The 13,834-nt window shown below is 42.5% G+C and overlaps 1 protein-coding gene across 1 annotated transcript in view; it reads left to right on the top strand.

Moving 5' to 3' along the window:
• Nucleotides 1-3,006: 3,006 nt before the first annotated feature.
• ADK (adenosine kinase) overlaps nt 3,007-13,834 on the top strand; it is a 563,842-nt gene continuing 553,014 nt past the window's right edge. The window contains exon 1 of the mRNA XM_014523581.2: nt 3,007-3,047. Within this exon, the coding sequence (XP_014379067.1) occupies nt 3,022-3,047 (26 nt within the window). The 5' untranslated portion in view covers nt 3,007-3,021. The remainder of the gene's footprint in view (nt 3,048-13,834) is intronic.

The raw sequence follows: 13,834 nt of genomic DNA on the forward strand, positions 1-13,834 counted from the left end.
GGCGGCGCCACCGCCTCTGCGCGGGCGCCCCCCGGCCAGGAGCGGCGGGAGATGCCGGGGCTCCGGGCAGGCAGGGAGCCGAGTGGAGCGAGGCAGGTGCGCGGGACCCGCGGGGTGGGGCCCGCGTCTGCCCCGGAGGATGCGCTGCCCGGCAGGCAGGAGGCGGGGGCCGTTGAGCAGGTTCCCCCTTTCCGCGTTTGCCTGTGGGACAGGCTCCGAGGGAGCAGCAGGGCGGATCTCGGCCTCGTCTCGCAGGGGCAGGAGAAGGCTAAAATTGCTGTGGAAAAGTGCTGCTTTTGGCCCCAAGTTGTGCGTAGTGGTGCAGTGCCAGGACCGCCGGTTTGGTTGTTTTTTTTGGTTTTTTTCCCCCAACTAAATATAGATCAGTCCCAAATGCTGAGGAAGTGGAGGGAGCCTTTTACTGGGACAGCCCTGTCTTTGGGATAAAGTTAGACACGGTTTCCAAGCACGCCGGCCCCAGTGCCCACGTCTGAGGAAGAATGTCTTGAATTTGAAAGCTTGTCTAACTTCATCCCCACCACATAGTTGATCCAATAAAAAATATTGTCTTAAGAAAGCCAGGCCTCTCTCATAATTTTTGGACTGTCACGGCTACAACATGGCTCTTCAGCTACCAAGGTGGAGGATGATGGTCAATACAAGGCTCAGCACCCCTGGAGGCGTGGAAGCTTTATGATGCCAGTTCCCTGGATGAATAACGATCAAGAAGCTTAAATTAAAAAAATCTATAGCATAGTACTCAGTAGGGAGAATTAGCCCTCTAGAGCTGTGTGTGTGTGTTCAAGACTCTTTAAATTGGCTTGCACTCCAACGTGCAAAGTGAACTGGTGACCTTTATCATATAGGCATTTCTGATCAGCCCCATCGTTCCAGGAGATCTGTCTAAAGTTACAGGCTCTGAGTTTAATTATCGTTCAAGGGTGCCTCTTGAATCTTTTTTCCCCCACCCCCAATATGTTCTGTATCAGATGTCACTGTCTCCTGTTAAGAAATACAGACCAGTGACTCAAAGCATGATGCTGTTCAACTGTCAGGTTATGCTAAACCAATTCAACTGCCTTGAAATCTCACTAGTAGTGGAGTAGTTTACTGTATGGCAGACTCTATTCCTAGAAGCTTTTGCTTAAGGGGCTTGTTATTTGAAACAGAAAGTGTCAATGAGTCCAAAAGAGGATTATTAAATGTGTATTAAGGGAACTTCTCTAAGCCTATTTGTAAATATGCAGCTTCTTAGCTAAATGCTACCTTTTCAAAGGCTCCATTCAGGGGAATATATGAACAGTTCCAAGGGTATTTGTGCTTTGCTGAATAAAGATACAAGAGAAATAGTCTCTCACCTCTAGACTCATCAAGTATTAGCTCTGAAATGCTTTTGGTCTCAGATGAGTTAAAATGATTAATGGCCACCTTTTATAAATGATTGTATTGCATAGGAAATATGCTGGGAGCAAAACAGAATTGATCCAAAGCTTCTAGCAATGTTGTTGTCGGCATGGTTGTAAGAGGCTTCTATAACAAACGTGCAATTGATAATTGTTTAAAAAATAAAAAAGAAAATGCTGAAACTGCAATAACCCAACTCCATATATGTCTGCGTAGTTACCTTAACTACAGTGACACTATTATTTGAATGCAGCTTATTTTAGATTTGCTTTTGAGGGCAAGTCCAAAATGCACACCACTGTTAGATGTGTTATACCGCAGGTCTACTTGCATAACATGCTCTTAATAAAATGTAATAAACATTACATGCTTGCATTGGTTTGATCTGATATATACTGGAAAGCCAAGCCATTTCAATAAGTCCCCTTTGTCCCCCAATTCCCATAAGCTTTATGCACATAAAAAAAATAAAATATTGGGTCATTATAAGGGAGATCCATTTACATAGGAAAACTTACTGTTGCATACGTGCTTTATAACAGGCAGTACTTTATACTTAACACACATTTTATCAACTTATTATGTCCATATAGGACCAGTGATTCTCGGTCAATCATGGTGCCTCAAGGTCCTTTAAAGGGAGACATAGGGTGCTATGCAGTATTAGGTGTTAGCACTCCCTACAGTTCTACACATTCACAAGATAAACCCAGAGAATCCATGTCAAAAGCATTCTGACGTAATCAGAGTTCTGTGCAACAGAAGAATTGCTCTATTATATTTCTGTAGTTAAAAAGAATGAAAGCTAAGAGCTGGTGGCATTTTCCAGAGGGTTCTAAAAAAGGTTGAGAACCACTGTTTTGGACAGAGATGTATTGCTGACAAAGAACTGAAATAACTTATTTTGTGTCTCCTTTTGGTATAACTCCTGCAAAAAAAATCCAATGTATTTTTAAAAAAATATTTCTTTAAGCAAGAATTTTCACTATATCAAGACTGGAATTGTTCTTTCACTTGCATGTTTCTAGACACTGAGCTTTCATTGCCATTTGGATGACACTTTTCTATGATGATAGTGTGCTAATGTGCATACAAGTGTTGGAGACAACATACTTGGTTGACATTTTGATTTTGGTAATTAAACATGACTACTTTCGTAGTTGGAACTGGCTGGACTGAGTTGTTTCTGCTTTCTAATAATCTGATTTATAAAAAATATATGCTTAAAATTAATTTACTTTTGCATAATATTTGTGAAATCTAGTCGGTTAAGGTTAGGTTACTTGACATTTGATTAAAAATTATTTTCAAGTGGTAAGCCATTCCTGATGAAAGAGACTGTTCTGTGTGCTGGTTGTACCTCATTACTTCAATTACTTGTGATAACCAGGATTATGTGCAAGAGTTTTGCAAAGATCATTACTTCTCTGCAAACAGTTAATGTCTCTGACAAAACAGTGCAGTTGGCAGATCAAAGTTTATATTTAATGATTTATATTACTGAAAAGTTTGTGACCTAGCAGTTATTTTTCAGTTCATTCAGCAGCAAATGTCAAAACAACTAAAATGTCCTGCCCTTTACTATGGACAGTCTGACAGTTGATTTGGGCTGCATTTATGTGCTTGTTCATACAACCTGTAAGGTAAGCTGATAGTATTTTTCTAGATCTTTTTTCTTTCTTCTGAGGTAAAAAGATAATTTGTTATAAAGACTTCTGTTTGTTTCGTTTTTAAAAATTATGATATTCATATAATAGCCAGAGATGCACCTAATGTATGTGTGGATTTAGTCAGATAAACCTATAAGGACGAACATATTGGAAAACAATATTTCTACCACAATTTAAACAAGAATTTGTGTACCCTGTGTTTAAATATGAAATTTCAGTGAGCTGTATGAGCATGTTTGTGGACTACACCCAACTTTCATATTTTAAGAAACTTATTTCTGACATATTGCATGATACCCAGAACATTAATGGTGAAATTTGAATCCCACAAATCAGGAAATTTAGTTGTTGGTTTTGTACAATTTTCAACTCTTCCATGCTACATCTGGCTTATTGGATTGCCCTGTTTAACAGTTAAGCATCACAGGCAGCACAACTGAAAACTTAAAAATTAAAAAATGAATTGGCAAATATATTCTGTTTCAGGTGCATCATTTATTTCTTTTAACTGGGGCTAATAATGATGGAAAGAGTTTAATACTTGATGCTGTTCCTATTTTTCTTATCTTTCTTTTTTTTAATTTAATTCATTAACAAATCCAGCATATCAAATAACAAATTTTACCATTTAAAGGTGCATCAAATACCCTACAATATACATAAAGACCAATAATTATCTTCTTTCAACAGCGTTCCCTTAAGCCAAGGCAATGTCCACAGGAGTCCTGTGTTCTTTTTTTTTGTTTTCAGTCTCTGACAGTTCCTTTATGTTTTAGTCAATGCTAAGCTTTTGTGTTTTTTCAGCTCTACATAAGAATTCATTTCCTCTTTTTTTTCCCCTTAGAAGTCTGCATAATATGAATTTCACTGTCTTCTACTCATCTTTATTTTTAACTTTTGATTTATTCCAAGTTTGTTCTTAGGTGTTAGCTCATAAAACTTTCACTTTCCTTTAATATTCAAAGCAGTTTTTCAAACTTTCTGGTTTAGAGGAAGGAGACATTTATTATTATTTTTAAAAGCAAATTCCAAGAGTTGCCACCAATTTTCTAAGTAAGTATCTCTTTTCCCCCTTTGGGAACACTGACTTTGTAGGACATGTACTAATACTTCCCAAACATTTTAAAAGCAGTCAGTGATCTTAGGGATGTCACTTATCTTCCCAGGTTTTGCAACTGTAATTCTTGTAGCCACTGGACAATGAGCGATCAAGTCCTTGTGACTCATATTGCACAGTTTTCATGCTGTTCCTACTATTTCCATGTGAGATTTTAATGTGCTTGAAATTACTAGTTATGTGTAACTTTATTTTATATTTACTACATTAAATGGCCTACAGAATCTTGTTTAATTTTACATGGTGAAGTTATAACTGGTAACTATTATGCCTTCTTCAGTTCAGTACAGAAGCTAACAATTTGGTAATGATAAAAACACTTGCACTTTATGGAGAATGTAGGGACATGTCTTGGATCAATAATAGGCAGACAGTAACAGGAAACATGCAGAAGTGTTCAATATTAAGGAAGTTTTTGAAATATTTTCTTCCAGGCATGAAAAAGTCATGACAGCATGAAGCTGAGATCATTAAAAATAAAAGCCTTTATTAATCTAAAAGTCAATGTGAAATATTGTTGCACCCTAGCTTGAATTTTGGCAGATAAATTGCATCTGCCTTAATTGTGTTAAATATCAGATATTGATGTTGGCAATACTCAAGGAGCAACAGTTTCCAAGTATGTCACTTGTTTATCTCTTTCTCCATTCCTTTTGAAAGTTTCTTACCAGAGCTGTATGGAAACTGAGCAAGTGAGAAAGGCATAGTCTTGGGAGATGTTGCAAAATTATGCCTTATTACAAGGGAGTCTACATGGATCAAGCCATTGAAATCAGTAATAAGAGACTATGGTCCAAATATTTCATTTGCTACTTCTAATATGTTCTTGCTAGTTGCTGCTACATCCACCAGTTTTTAAGTGCTGTTGTATATGTGCCAATGGGCAGGTAGAGAATGGCTGATGGAAGGAATCTCTAGGTCAGACTACTTTGGGAGTTGGGGTGGGGAGAAAGGGACTTAGATGATAAGCAACAATGAGCAAAAAGCCTTGGATAGGCAATGATGATGGTTTAAATCACAAGTGTAGAGATGTGAAGGCCTGGAAAAAAACCCAGAACAATTTGGAAAAAACAGTTTATTCCCCTTTCTTTTTCTGAGGATTTTTTTTTGTTCGTTTCAAAAAAATTGGAAAAATTGAATTTTTTTTGGAAAAATTAAAAAAAGTTGTATTAAATATTTTCTTTTAGAATGATGAATAAAATGTTTAAGACAAACTGTTCATATATTCCTACCCTTTACTCCCCCAAAATGTTTTCTAATAACTATAATAGGAAGACTTTTATGTAGGATTATCTACAGCATCAGATCATTACAATTCTTGTACACTGAGGACAAGGAGTACAGCACTGGCAAAGCATAGGGGGTGCACGCAGGTGCATGTGCACCTCGTGAGATTGGCGGTTCACCCCCTGAGACAGCACCGCTGACACCTGAATTTAAAAAACACTTTTCACAAATGAGCCTATCAACTTCATTCATCAACCTCCTCCATACAAAAACTCATGGACTCAATATAGACATTGGATTTATGACGCACTGTAACCTGCCTGGCATCTGACACCCCAAATACCTCTCCACTTTTACCTGGTACATCACCCTTCCCCCCTACCCCAGCCTCTCTTTCACTCTTTCACCCCCTGATGCCTCCATTTCCATTTTCAGTGACTGGCTTTCTTGCCTGCATACCAGCCTCTAGCTTCTTTACGACTCCTTCCATCCAGGACAAGTGCACACACCATCTGCAGATGCTTCCTCAGCCTGACAAAGGATTTTTAAACCCAAAAGCTTGCCAAGATCTATTTCTCCAACTATTCAGTTGGTCTAATATAAGATATCAGATTGACCCAAAGAACCTTGTCTGCCTTGTGTTGAGTGGGATGAATGCAACAAGGATTGTAGCCTGTAACAGAGGGCCTTCCCGGTACCAGTTAGATCTCGGACCGCCCACCCATTTTCTGGGCCAACTGCTTGCCCCTCTTTCTCCTGCCATGCCTTGATGGAAAACTGAGTCATATGTTACCCAGGTGGGAGGCTGCCCATTTAGGCCCCGATGTCTAGGAGTGACATCCATTCCGTAGTTCTGTACCTCCCCTACACTCTGGCTCTTGTCTTGCAGATGGCATCCTTCACCCCCTCTCACTGTGGTCCCCTCTCTGGGACCTTTGCTTCCCCCTTAGGCCCTGGCACTGCCTTCAGGCCAGTCGGAATCCTGACCTTTTTGCTCTGGGCATTCCTCGTGGTGGGCCCCTGGCCCTTTGACCCCCACCTTTGGGTCCTGACCTCAGCACGGACCAGTTGAGGGTACCTCAGGTCAGATCTGAGCCACCTGCCTATTCTCACCCTTACACCTTCACTGCAACTAGTAAGCTTCAGGCCTCTCAAAGATCTTACAGGTCTGGATTTTTCCCAGCCAGGACTGTGCGCATGTATGTGCAGTGGTAGGAGGTTATCAGGTGCCTTCTACCTGCCTTTCACCAGGGAGGTTTGCGGTTCTGGCATTTCCTGGGGCTGCTACGCCACCAGCAGTCCCACCAGGTCTCCTGACCCTGGCAGGGTACAGTTTTAGATCATGCCCAGGACCTGGGAGCCTCTTACTTTCCCATAGCCCCAGCCCATATCTCCAAGTTTGTCTTGGCACAGGAGCTCAGCAGGGAGATGTTCTAACCCTGCTGGCTGGTGAAAAACTAAACTGCCGCCTCCAGCTCTGAGAGTGGGGCATTAAATGGTTGTGAAAGCAACTAAAGAAAGGAAATGGGTGCGGAGTGAGGAGGGTGGCACTCGCTTCGTCTGCATGTGGAGCTTGGGGAACCCCAGCAGTGGAAGGTTCACCTTGAGGAACACCAGCTGCTCCACCAAACCAGCGGCTCCTCATCCATAGCAAGTTAAGGTAGTCACCAAGGCTTCTGCGTTACCTGCCAGATGGTGGGCTCTGGTACCTCTGGACCCCAACATTGAAGCCATGCCCTTGGCCCACATTGGCAGTTGCTGAAGTGGAGGAGATTGGCTGGTGCTTGGAGTGCTGGCATGGGACAGTGGATCCTCCTCTTCCACGTCCCCCCATCTCTGCCCTTCTGCCTCCCTGACTCTGTTCACTAGCACCTCTGTCCAGTGATTGAGGGTTTTGCTGTTGCAGATGCTCCCCTTCACCCTTGGGTTATACATGTTAACCAGCACATGGATTGTACTAGACTGTAGTTGCAGTTTTTTGATGCCCTCCTTCAGCCGTTTCATGAGTGCATGCACCTCTGGGGAAAGCAGCTTGCCCCAACCAGGAACATTGATCCCCTAGAACTTCTCCATTTCATTCTCAAGCTCCTTCACTATGGGGATCACCTGGCTAAGGAGGGCATCGCCAGTACTGAGGCTGTCAGTGGCCTCGAGGAACAGGTTGAGGATCACTAAGATCTGGGAGATGGTATCCCACTCAGTTTTGTTAAGGGGGCCACTAATCCCAGTCTCCCCAAACAAGGCCATCTCATGGATGGCCTTCTGTTCCTCGACCAGCCTTTTGAGCATCAGGTATGTGGAGTTCCACTGAGTCTTCACATCCTGTGTGATTTTTGTGGTGTGGGATGCTCAGCTCTGCCTGTTTCTCCTGTAGCATCTTGTCCCCTTTGATGCTCTGGTGGAAGTAGCCCACCACCTTCTTGCATTTCAAAATGAGCTTGCTGCTCGTGGTAGTGTCGGCACCATCACCAGGAGCCCTGTCCTCCTCCAAGGCACCCCTGACTATGAGGTGGAACTTGTGTGCTACACAGCGGATGCCAACAAATGGCATCATGCACCACCTTGACCATATTGGCCCTGTTGTCAGTGACCATGAACCTGTGGGTGAGCTCAGCCTGCCCAACAAGCCACCCCTGCACCATGCGGTTCATGGCTACCATGATCTCCCTTGCTGTGTGAGACTCATCCATCACCTCCGCTTGAAGGAGAGCCCACTGATGCCCTGACTGATGATACCAGTGCCCTGTGAAGGAGTGGTAGGCATGATCTGCACCTTGGCTGCTCCAGATGTCTGTAAAGTTACCTGTGGCCCTGCCTTCCACAGCTCCTCCCTCAAGTACTCCTAGCATGCCTCATACTGGGGGGGGCACCACGGTCCTGGTGGTGCATGTGGGCATTTGATAAGATGGGGTCACAAGCACCATGAGCCACCTGAACCCTAGATGCTCAACAAAGGAGAAGGGCTGGCCATCCAGAGCAAGCATCTCCCCAATGCTCTGGGTGACCTTGCTTGCCTTGGGAACACGCCCCGCTTTGTCCCTGCCTTTCCCCCACTGGTCCAGGACAAGCAACACACTTAAGACTTGATGTTGGAAAGGTACTTTCAAAGGTTTCAGAATACAAAACATCTTCAGGTATTTGGTCCAGGAATGCAGTCTGGGACTCTGCCAAGCATATCCCTCCTGCAACATAGTGGCCAGGCCTTTGCACGACACAGCCTCTGACTCTTCTTGGTTCTCTCCTGCTTCAGATTCCTCCTTCTTCTGCAGCATGTGAAAGAAACTGGTCTATATTTGGAAATACTTGCACCAAATCAAGAAATAAACTAACATGTGAAAGAGTAGATAAGCTTGTCTCAATCTGGGCAAACCTTCAGTTTTCAGAAGTTCGTGAAGATGATAAGGATTGGAAGAAGCAGAAACAGCTGATAGTGATAGCTCAGAAAATGAGACTGATTAGACTTTTTCATGTAGCAAAATTTGTATTGAATGAGCCTTGTTTTTTTTCCTTTTTTCTCACCTCTTTTTATAAAAATGAGGGCTTTCTGTATCTCTTTGACACAGTGGAGGAGACTAAGTCCAGAATACATAATAACAGTCTTTGTTTTACTATAATGTTGATGGTTTTTTCATTTTCAAATTTAATTTTGGCTTGCTTCTCATAAACTGGCAAATGCTAGGTTCCTTAGAGTTCAGCAGCTTGTAGCTCCATTTGTAACAAAAATTAAAAACATTTTAAAGTAATTCAATTAGTAAATTTGCAATTATTGTCTGAATAAACTATACTTTTAAATGTAATAAATATACCAAACATGATAATTTGATGAGCAAACCAAGCTATACATAATGCATTTTACATTATTAAAGTAACAAAGTAAATTTAGATCTGTAAAAGGGTGCTAAGAAAATAAGTATTGCATATATTTCAATTTTTCCAAAAATTTCCATTTTTTTCCTGGAAAACAACACAGAAATTTTTTTTTTTCCCATGGCTTTAAAATTTCCAGAAAATTTACATCTCTACACAAGTGACACTTGATGGTATATGAGGGATTCAAATGTATTTCACTGGCATCCACAGAAGGTATGATTAAGTAAAATAATGTGAAAACATGATCAAACCCCTCTGTGTACCTGCAATTTCTGTCTTTTCACTGTCATGTACAAATGTGCAGAAGACTTCCTTGACTTGTGGCTCCAGAAGATGCAAAATATTTAGACCTAACCTGCAAGGTTATTTTTTAAATGATAATCGTAGCATCTCAGAAAGTTAGGGTTGGAAGGGACCTCAGGAGGTCATCTATTCCAACCCCTGCTCAAAGCAGGGCCATACCCAACTAGATCATCCCAGCCAAGGCTTTGTCTAGCTGGGTCTTTAAAACGTCCAAGGATGGAGATTCCACAACCTAGTGTTCCAGTGCTTTACTACCCTCATCGTGAAAAAGTTTTTCTTAATATTTAACCTAAACTTTCCTTGCTGCAACTTGAGGCCATTTTTTCCTTTTTTCTGTCATCTGCCTCCACTGAGAACAGCTTAGCTCCATCCTCTTTAGAACCATCCTTCAGGTAGTTGAAGGCTGCTATTCAATCCCCCCACTCTTCTCTTTTTCCAGAGTAAATAAGCCCAGTTCCCACAGCCTCATCTCATAAGGCATGTACCCTAGCCCACTAACCATTCTGGTTGCCCTCCACTGGACTCTCCAATTTGTCCACATCATTTTTGTAGTGGGGGGCCCAAAACTGAACATTGCACTCCAGATATGGCCTCATCTGTGCTGAATAGAAGGGAAGAATCATTTCCCTTGATCTGTTGGCAATGCTCCTATCTTCTTCCTCTAAGTGCTCACGTTCTTCCTCCTCCAAGTGCTTAGAAATGGATTCTTTGAGGACTTGCTTCATGATTTTTCCAGGGACTGAGGTGAAGATGACTGGTCTGTAGTTCCCCGAATCCTCCTCCTTTTCTTTTTAAATATGGGAACTATATTTGCCCTTTCCCAATCATCTGGGACCCCTCCCAGTCACCACGAGTTTTCAAAGATAATGGCTTGTGGCTCTATGATCACACTGGCCAACTCCCACAGCACCCTTGGGTGTGTTGCATCCAACTTTATAAATAACCCTAAACTGTTTTTTTCACCACTGAGGGCTGCTCACCTTCTCCCTAAACTGTGCTGCCAGCTGATCTGGTCTGTGAAGACTGAGGTGGAATAGGCACTGAGTAGTTCAACCTTTTCCTCATCTGTCACTAGGTTGCCTGCCCCATTCATTCAAGGACCCACACTTTTCCCTGATCTTCCTTTTGTTGCTGAGATACTTGTAGAAACCTTTCTGGTTACCCTTCTTGTTACAATGTACTCTGGTACTGTTCACTTAAAGGATCTAAGTATTTTGTTTTCCATATTCACAAAATATTTTGTCATGCTTAGTTTAATTTACTGTAAAATGTAACTCAGCAGTTTTTAGTTTGAGAACAAACCTTTATTATTTTCCTTATTAGAAGAATAATTTTATTTATGAACTGTGCCATATACCGCAATATACTCGAAGTTCCTGTATTTCATGTGTAAGCTACGAAAGACAATGGAAACCTTGGAAATGCATAGGCTTTATTTCTTTTATTAGTAAATATTTAGAAAATCAGTCAAGTCAGTTTGTTTCCTTTTTTTCTTTGATTTCCAATTAGCAGAATCCAAATTTAATGCTTATATAGAAGCAAAATTTGTACTAAAATGAACACTTTTTAAACTTAATATTACATTTGGAATTTTGCATGGATTTAGTATTGAAATATATAAGGCAGTGTCTTTTTGTAGTGGAGTGAAAACATATAGGAAATTGATACCTATCATCTGCCTGGAAAATATGGTGATGCATTTCAGTTACAGCCAAAAGCATCTTGATTTCAGTAGCGAGGATTTCCTCGAAAACTAATGTCTGTTATGCTATTGAGCATGTCCTGGTTACATACTGTCACTTGATATGTGCCAGACCAGCAGCCAGTGAAGTCCTGGAAAGGGATCTGCTTTCAAATGCACTGATGATGGAGATCTCTAGAGTGGCAGTGGGAGAGCCCCTCAACTTCTGTTCATTGCTTCATTTCTGAGTTTGGTGCATGCATAATAGGAGTGGGTAAGTAAGTTGTACTTGACTGGTGTTTCATGGAGCATTGAGGAAGCTGTTTGGACAACTTACTGGCTCCAAATTTTATATTATTAATACTTTGGATAATGCCTATACTAGGTTGAGTACCCATATACCCTCTGCAGAACGGAATTTGTCATTCTTCCAACTTAATTTTCTTTGATTCTCTATTATTGATTCCTAGTAAAACTAACCATGTAGAAAAAGAAACGCAAGCAATTCCTTGCAGAGCAAGACAAAACCAGGAAAAGGGAGTGAAACAGGTGGTAAAAGTTCTAACTGACAATGATAAAGAATGTTTTTGCACATTACTGAAGGTGCATTGATATATTGGTGCCATATTGGATCAGCACCGATAAAAGGAAAATGAACTTAATTGGCTTTGTTGACTGGTGTAACTGATTAATGTCACTGATAAATATAATATGCCTTTTGGCTGGGGCCCCCAGATGCCACATGCATGTGCAGAGCTGCATGCGTGCATGTGGCCAGGAATGTAGCTGGGCAGCTTGGAGAACAGCACCCTGCAGGTAAGTTTGGAAGGGAAAGGGTGCTGGGGGGCCAGATTGAGGCCCCCCACACTGAGGGAGGTAGTGGGGCAGGGGCTGAGGGTGCTGCCCAGCCAGGGTAGTGAATAGTACTCGGGGCAGGGAGCAGGATGGAGCCACAGGTGTTTTGTCCAGGGAGGGTGGGGGAAGTGGGTGCTTCCCCATCGCTGCGCACACCCCTTGGTGGAGGGCATGTGCCTGCCCAGATTTGTGCACAAGGTGGATGCAGGCTGCCTGCTGTGGGCTCGGGGCTCTCCACTCTGCTGCTTTTGCCTTGGGGGGCTCTGCATCGGCCTCATGTCCCCTGCCCACCCAGCAACGGTGGAGGCAGCGAGTTGTGCCTCCTGCTGCTGGGTGGGCAGGGCACACACAGCTGATGTGGGGCCCTCGGGCCAAAGGCAGCAGAGCAGAGAGCCCCGAGCCCACAGCAGGCAGCCTGCATCCCCCTTGCTCCGCTTGGCTCCATGCCGGTTAAAAGTGTCCCCACACTTAAAAATAGAAAAGGGCAGCAGCAGCACTTGAACTAAAGCTCATTTGACCAGCTTTAGTTCAGGGGTGGACAATTATTTTGGGCGGAGGGCTGCTTACCCAGTTTTGGCAAGCTGTTGAGGGCCACATGGGTAGCCCCATCCCTTGACAGGTGCCTCACCCCCTGGTCTCCATCTTGTGATTGGAAGTCTCGCCTCCTAGCCCCTGACCTTTGCCACCAGAAGTCCTTCCCTTTGCCCCTGGAAGTACTCTTTTCAGCAAGGGGGTTTGCTATCTTGGAACCAGAAAAATACCAAATTATATTCTAAAAAGCGAACCTCCAAAATATTCATTAATTTGATTTCAAAATATATTTTTGTCTTGAATTGCACGTTTGTGTAGTGTACATAGAGGTGATTAATTATAATAGCTTAAAATGAAGTGTTATTCTTGTATATTGTGGGGGGGTATAGGTTTGTGGGGGACTGTGGGTGTATGGGTATATGTGATGTGGGGGAGGATGTGAGCCAGATAAAATCCCTGATGTGCTATCTTTTGCCCACCCCGATTATAGACCTTTGAAGGTGAAGACGTAAAATTTAAATCTGATGTGGTGAAAGAAGGGAAAACAGTGGAAAGATGCAGAGAATTTTCTTTAGTGATATTGGGTTGAGAAATCATCTTGGTAGCAATGGCAGCACAATGAGCAGTAGCTGCAGCAACTTGAATAGTCTGAAGGAGGCAGTGTGTGTGTGGTGTGGCTATGGAAGGGGTTAGAGGCTAGGGTTTGAAATGGTAGGATCTGAAGTTGTAGGCTTTCAGTATGATTTTGGAGAAAGAAATGGCATGGCTTTGAATATATATATTGGATCTAAGAGACAATGGAAAAAAGAGAATGGGAGATGATCCTCAGAGTATGGACTTGAGTGCTTTACTAGTGGTGTCACCAGTAAGAGAGCATGGTTCTTATTAGTGGTGTCATTGGTAAGAGAGAATGGGAAAGTTGTGAGTTAAGCTTTGAGGTGATTATGTTCTTATGATGTCTGAATTTCTTACTGAGATGTGGGGCTAAACAGATAAACAAGTCAGTGAAAAGAGGTAAGAGGAATTGATACGGAGATGGTAAGTGGAACTATGATTCATAGATTCATAGATGTTAGGTCCGAAGGGACCTCAATAGAGCATCGAGTCTGACCCCCTGCATAGGCAGGAAAGAGTGCTGGGTTTAGATGACCCCAGCCAGATGCCTATCTAACCTCC

Source organism: Alligator sinensis, unplaced genomic scaffold (assembly GCF_000455745.1).
Source record: "Alligator sinensis unplaced genomic scaffold, ASM45574v1 scaffold109_1, whole genome shotgun sequence".
NCBI lineage: Eukaryota > Metazoa > Chordata > Crocodylia > Alligatoridae > Alligator > Alligator sinensis.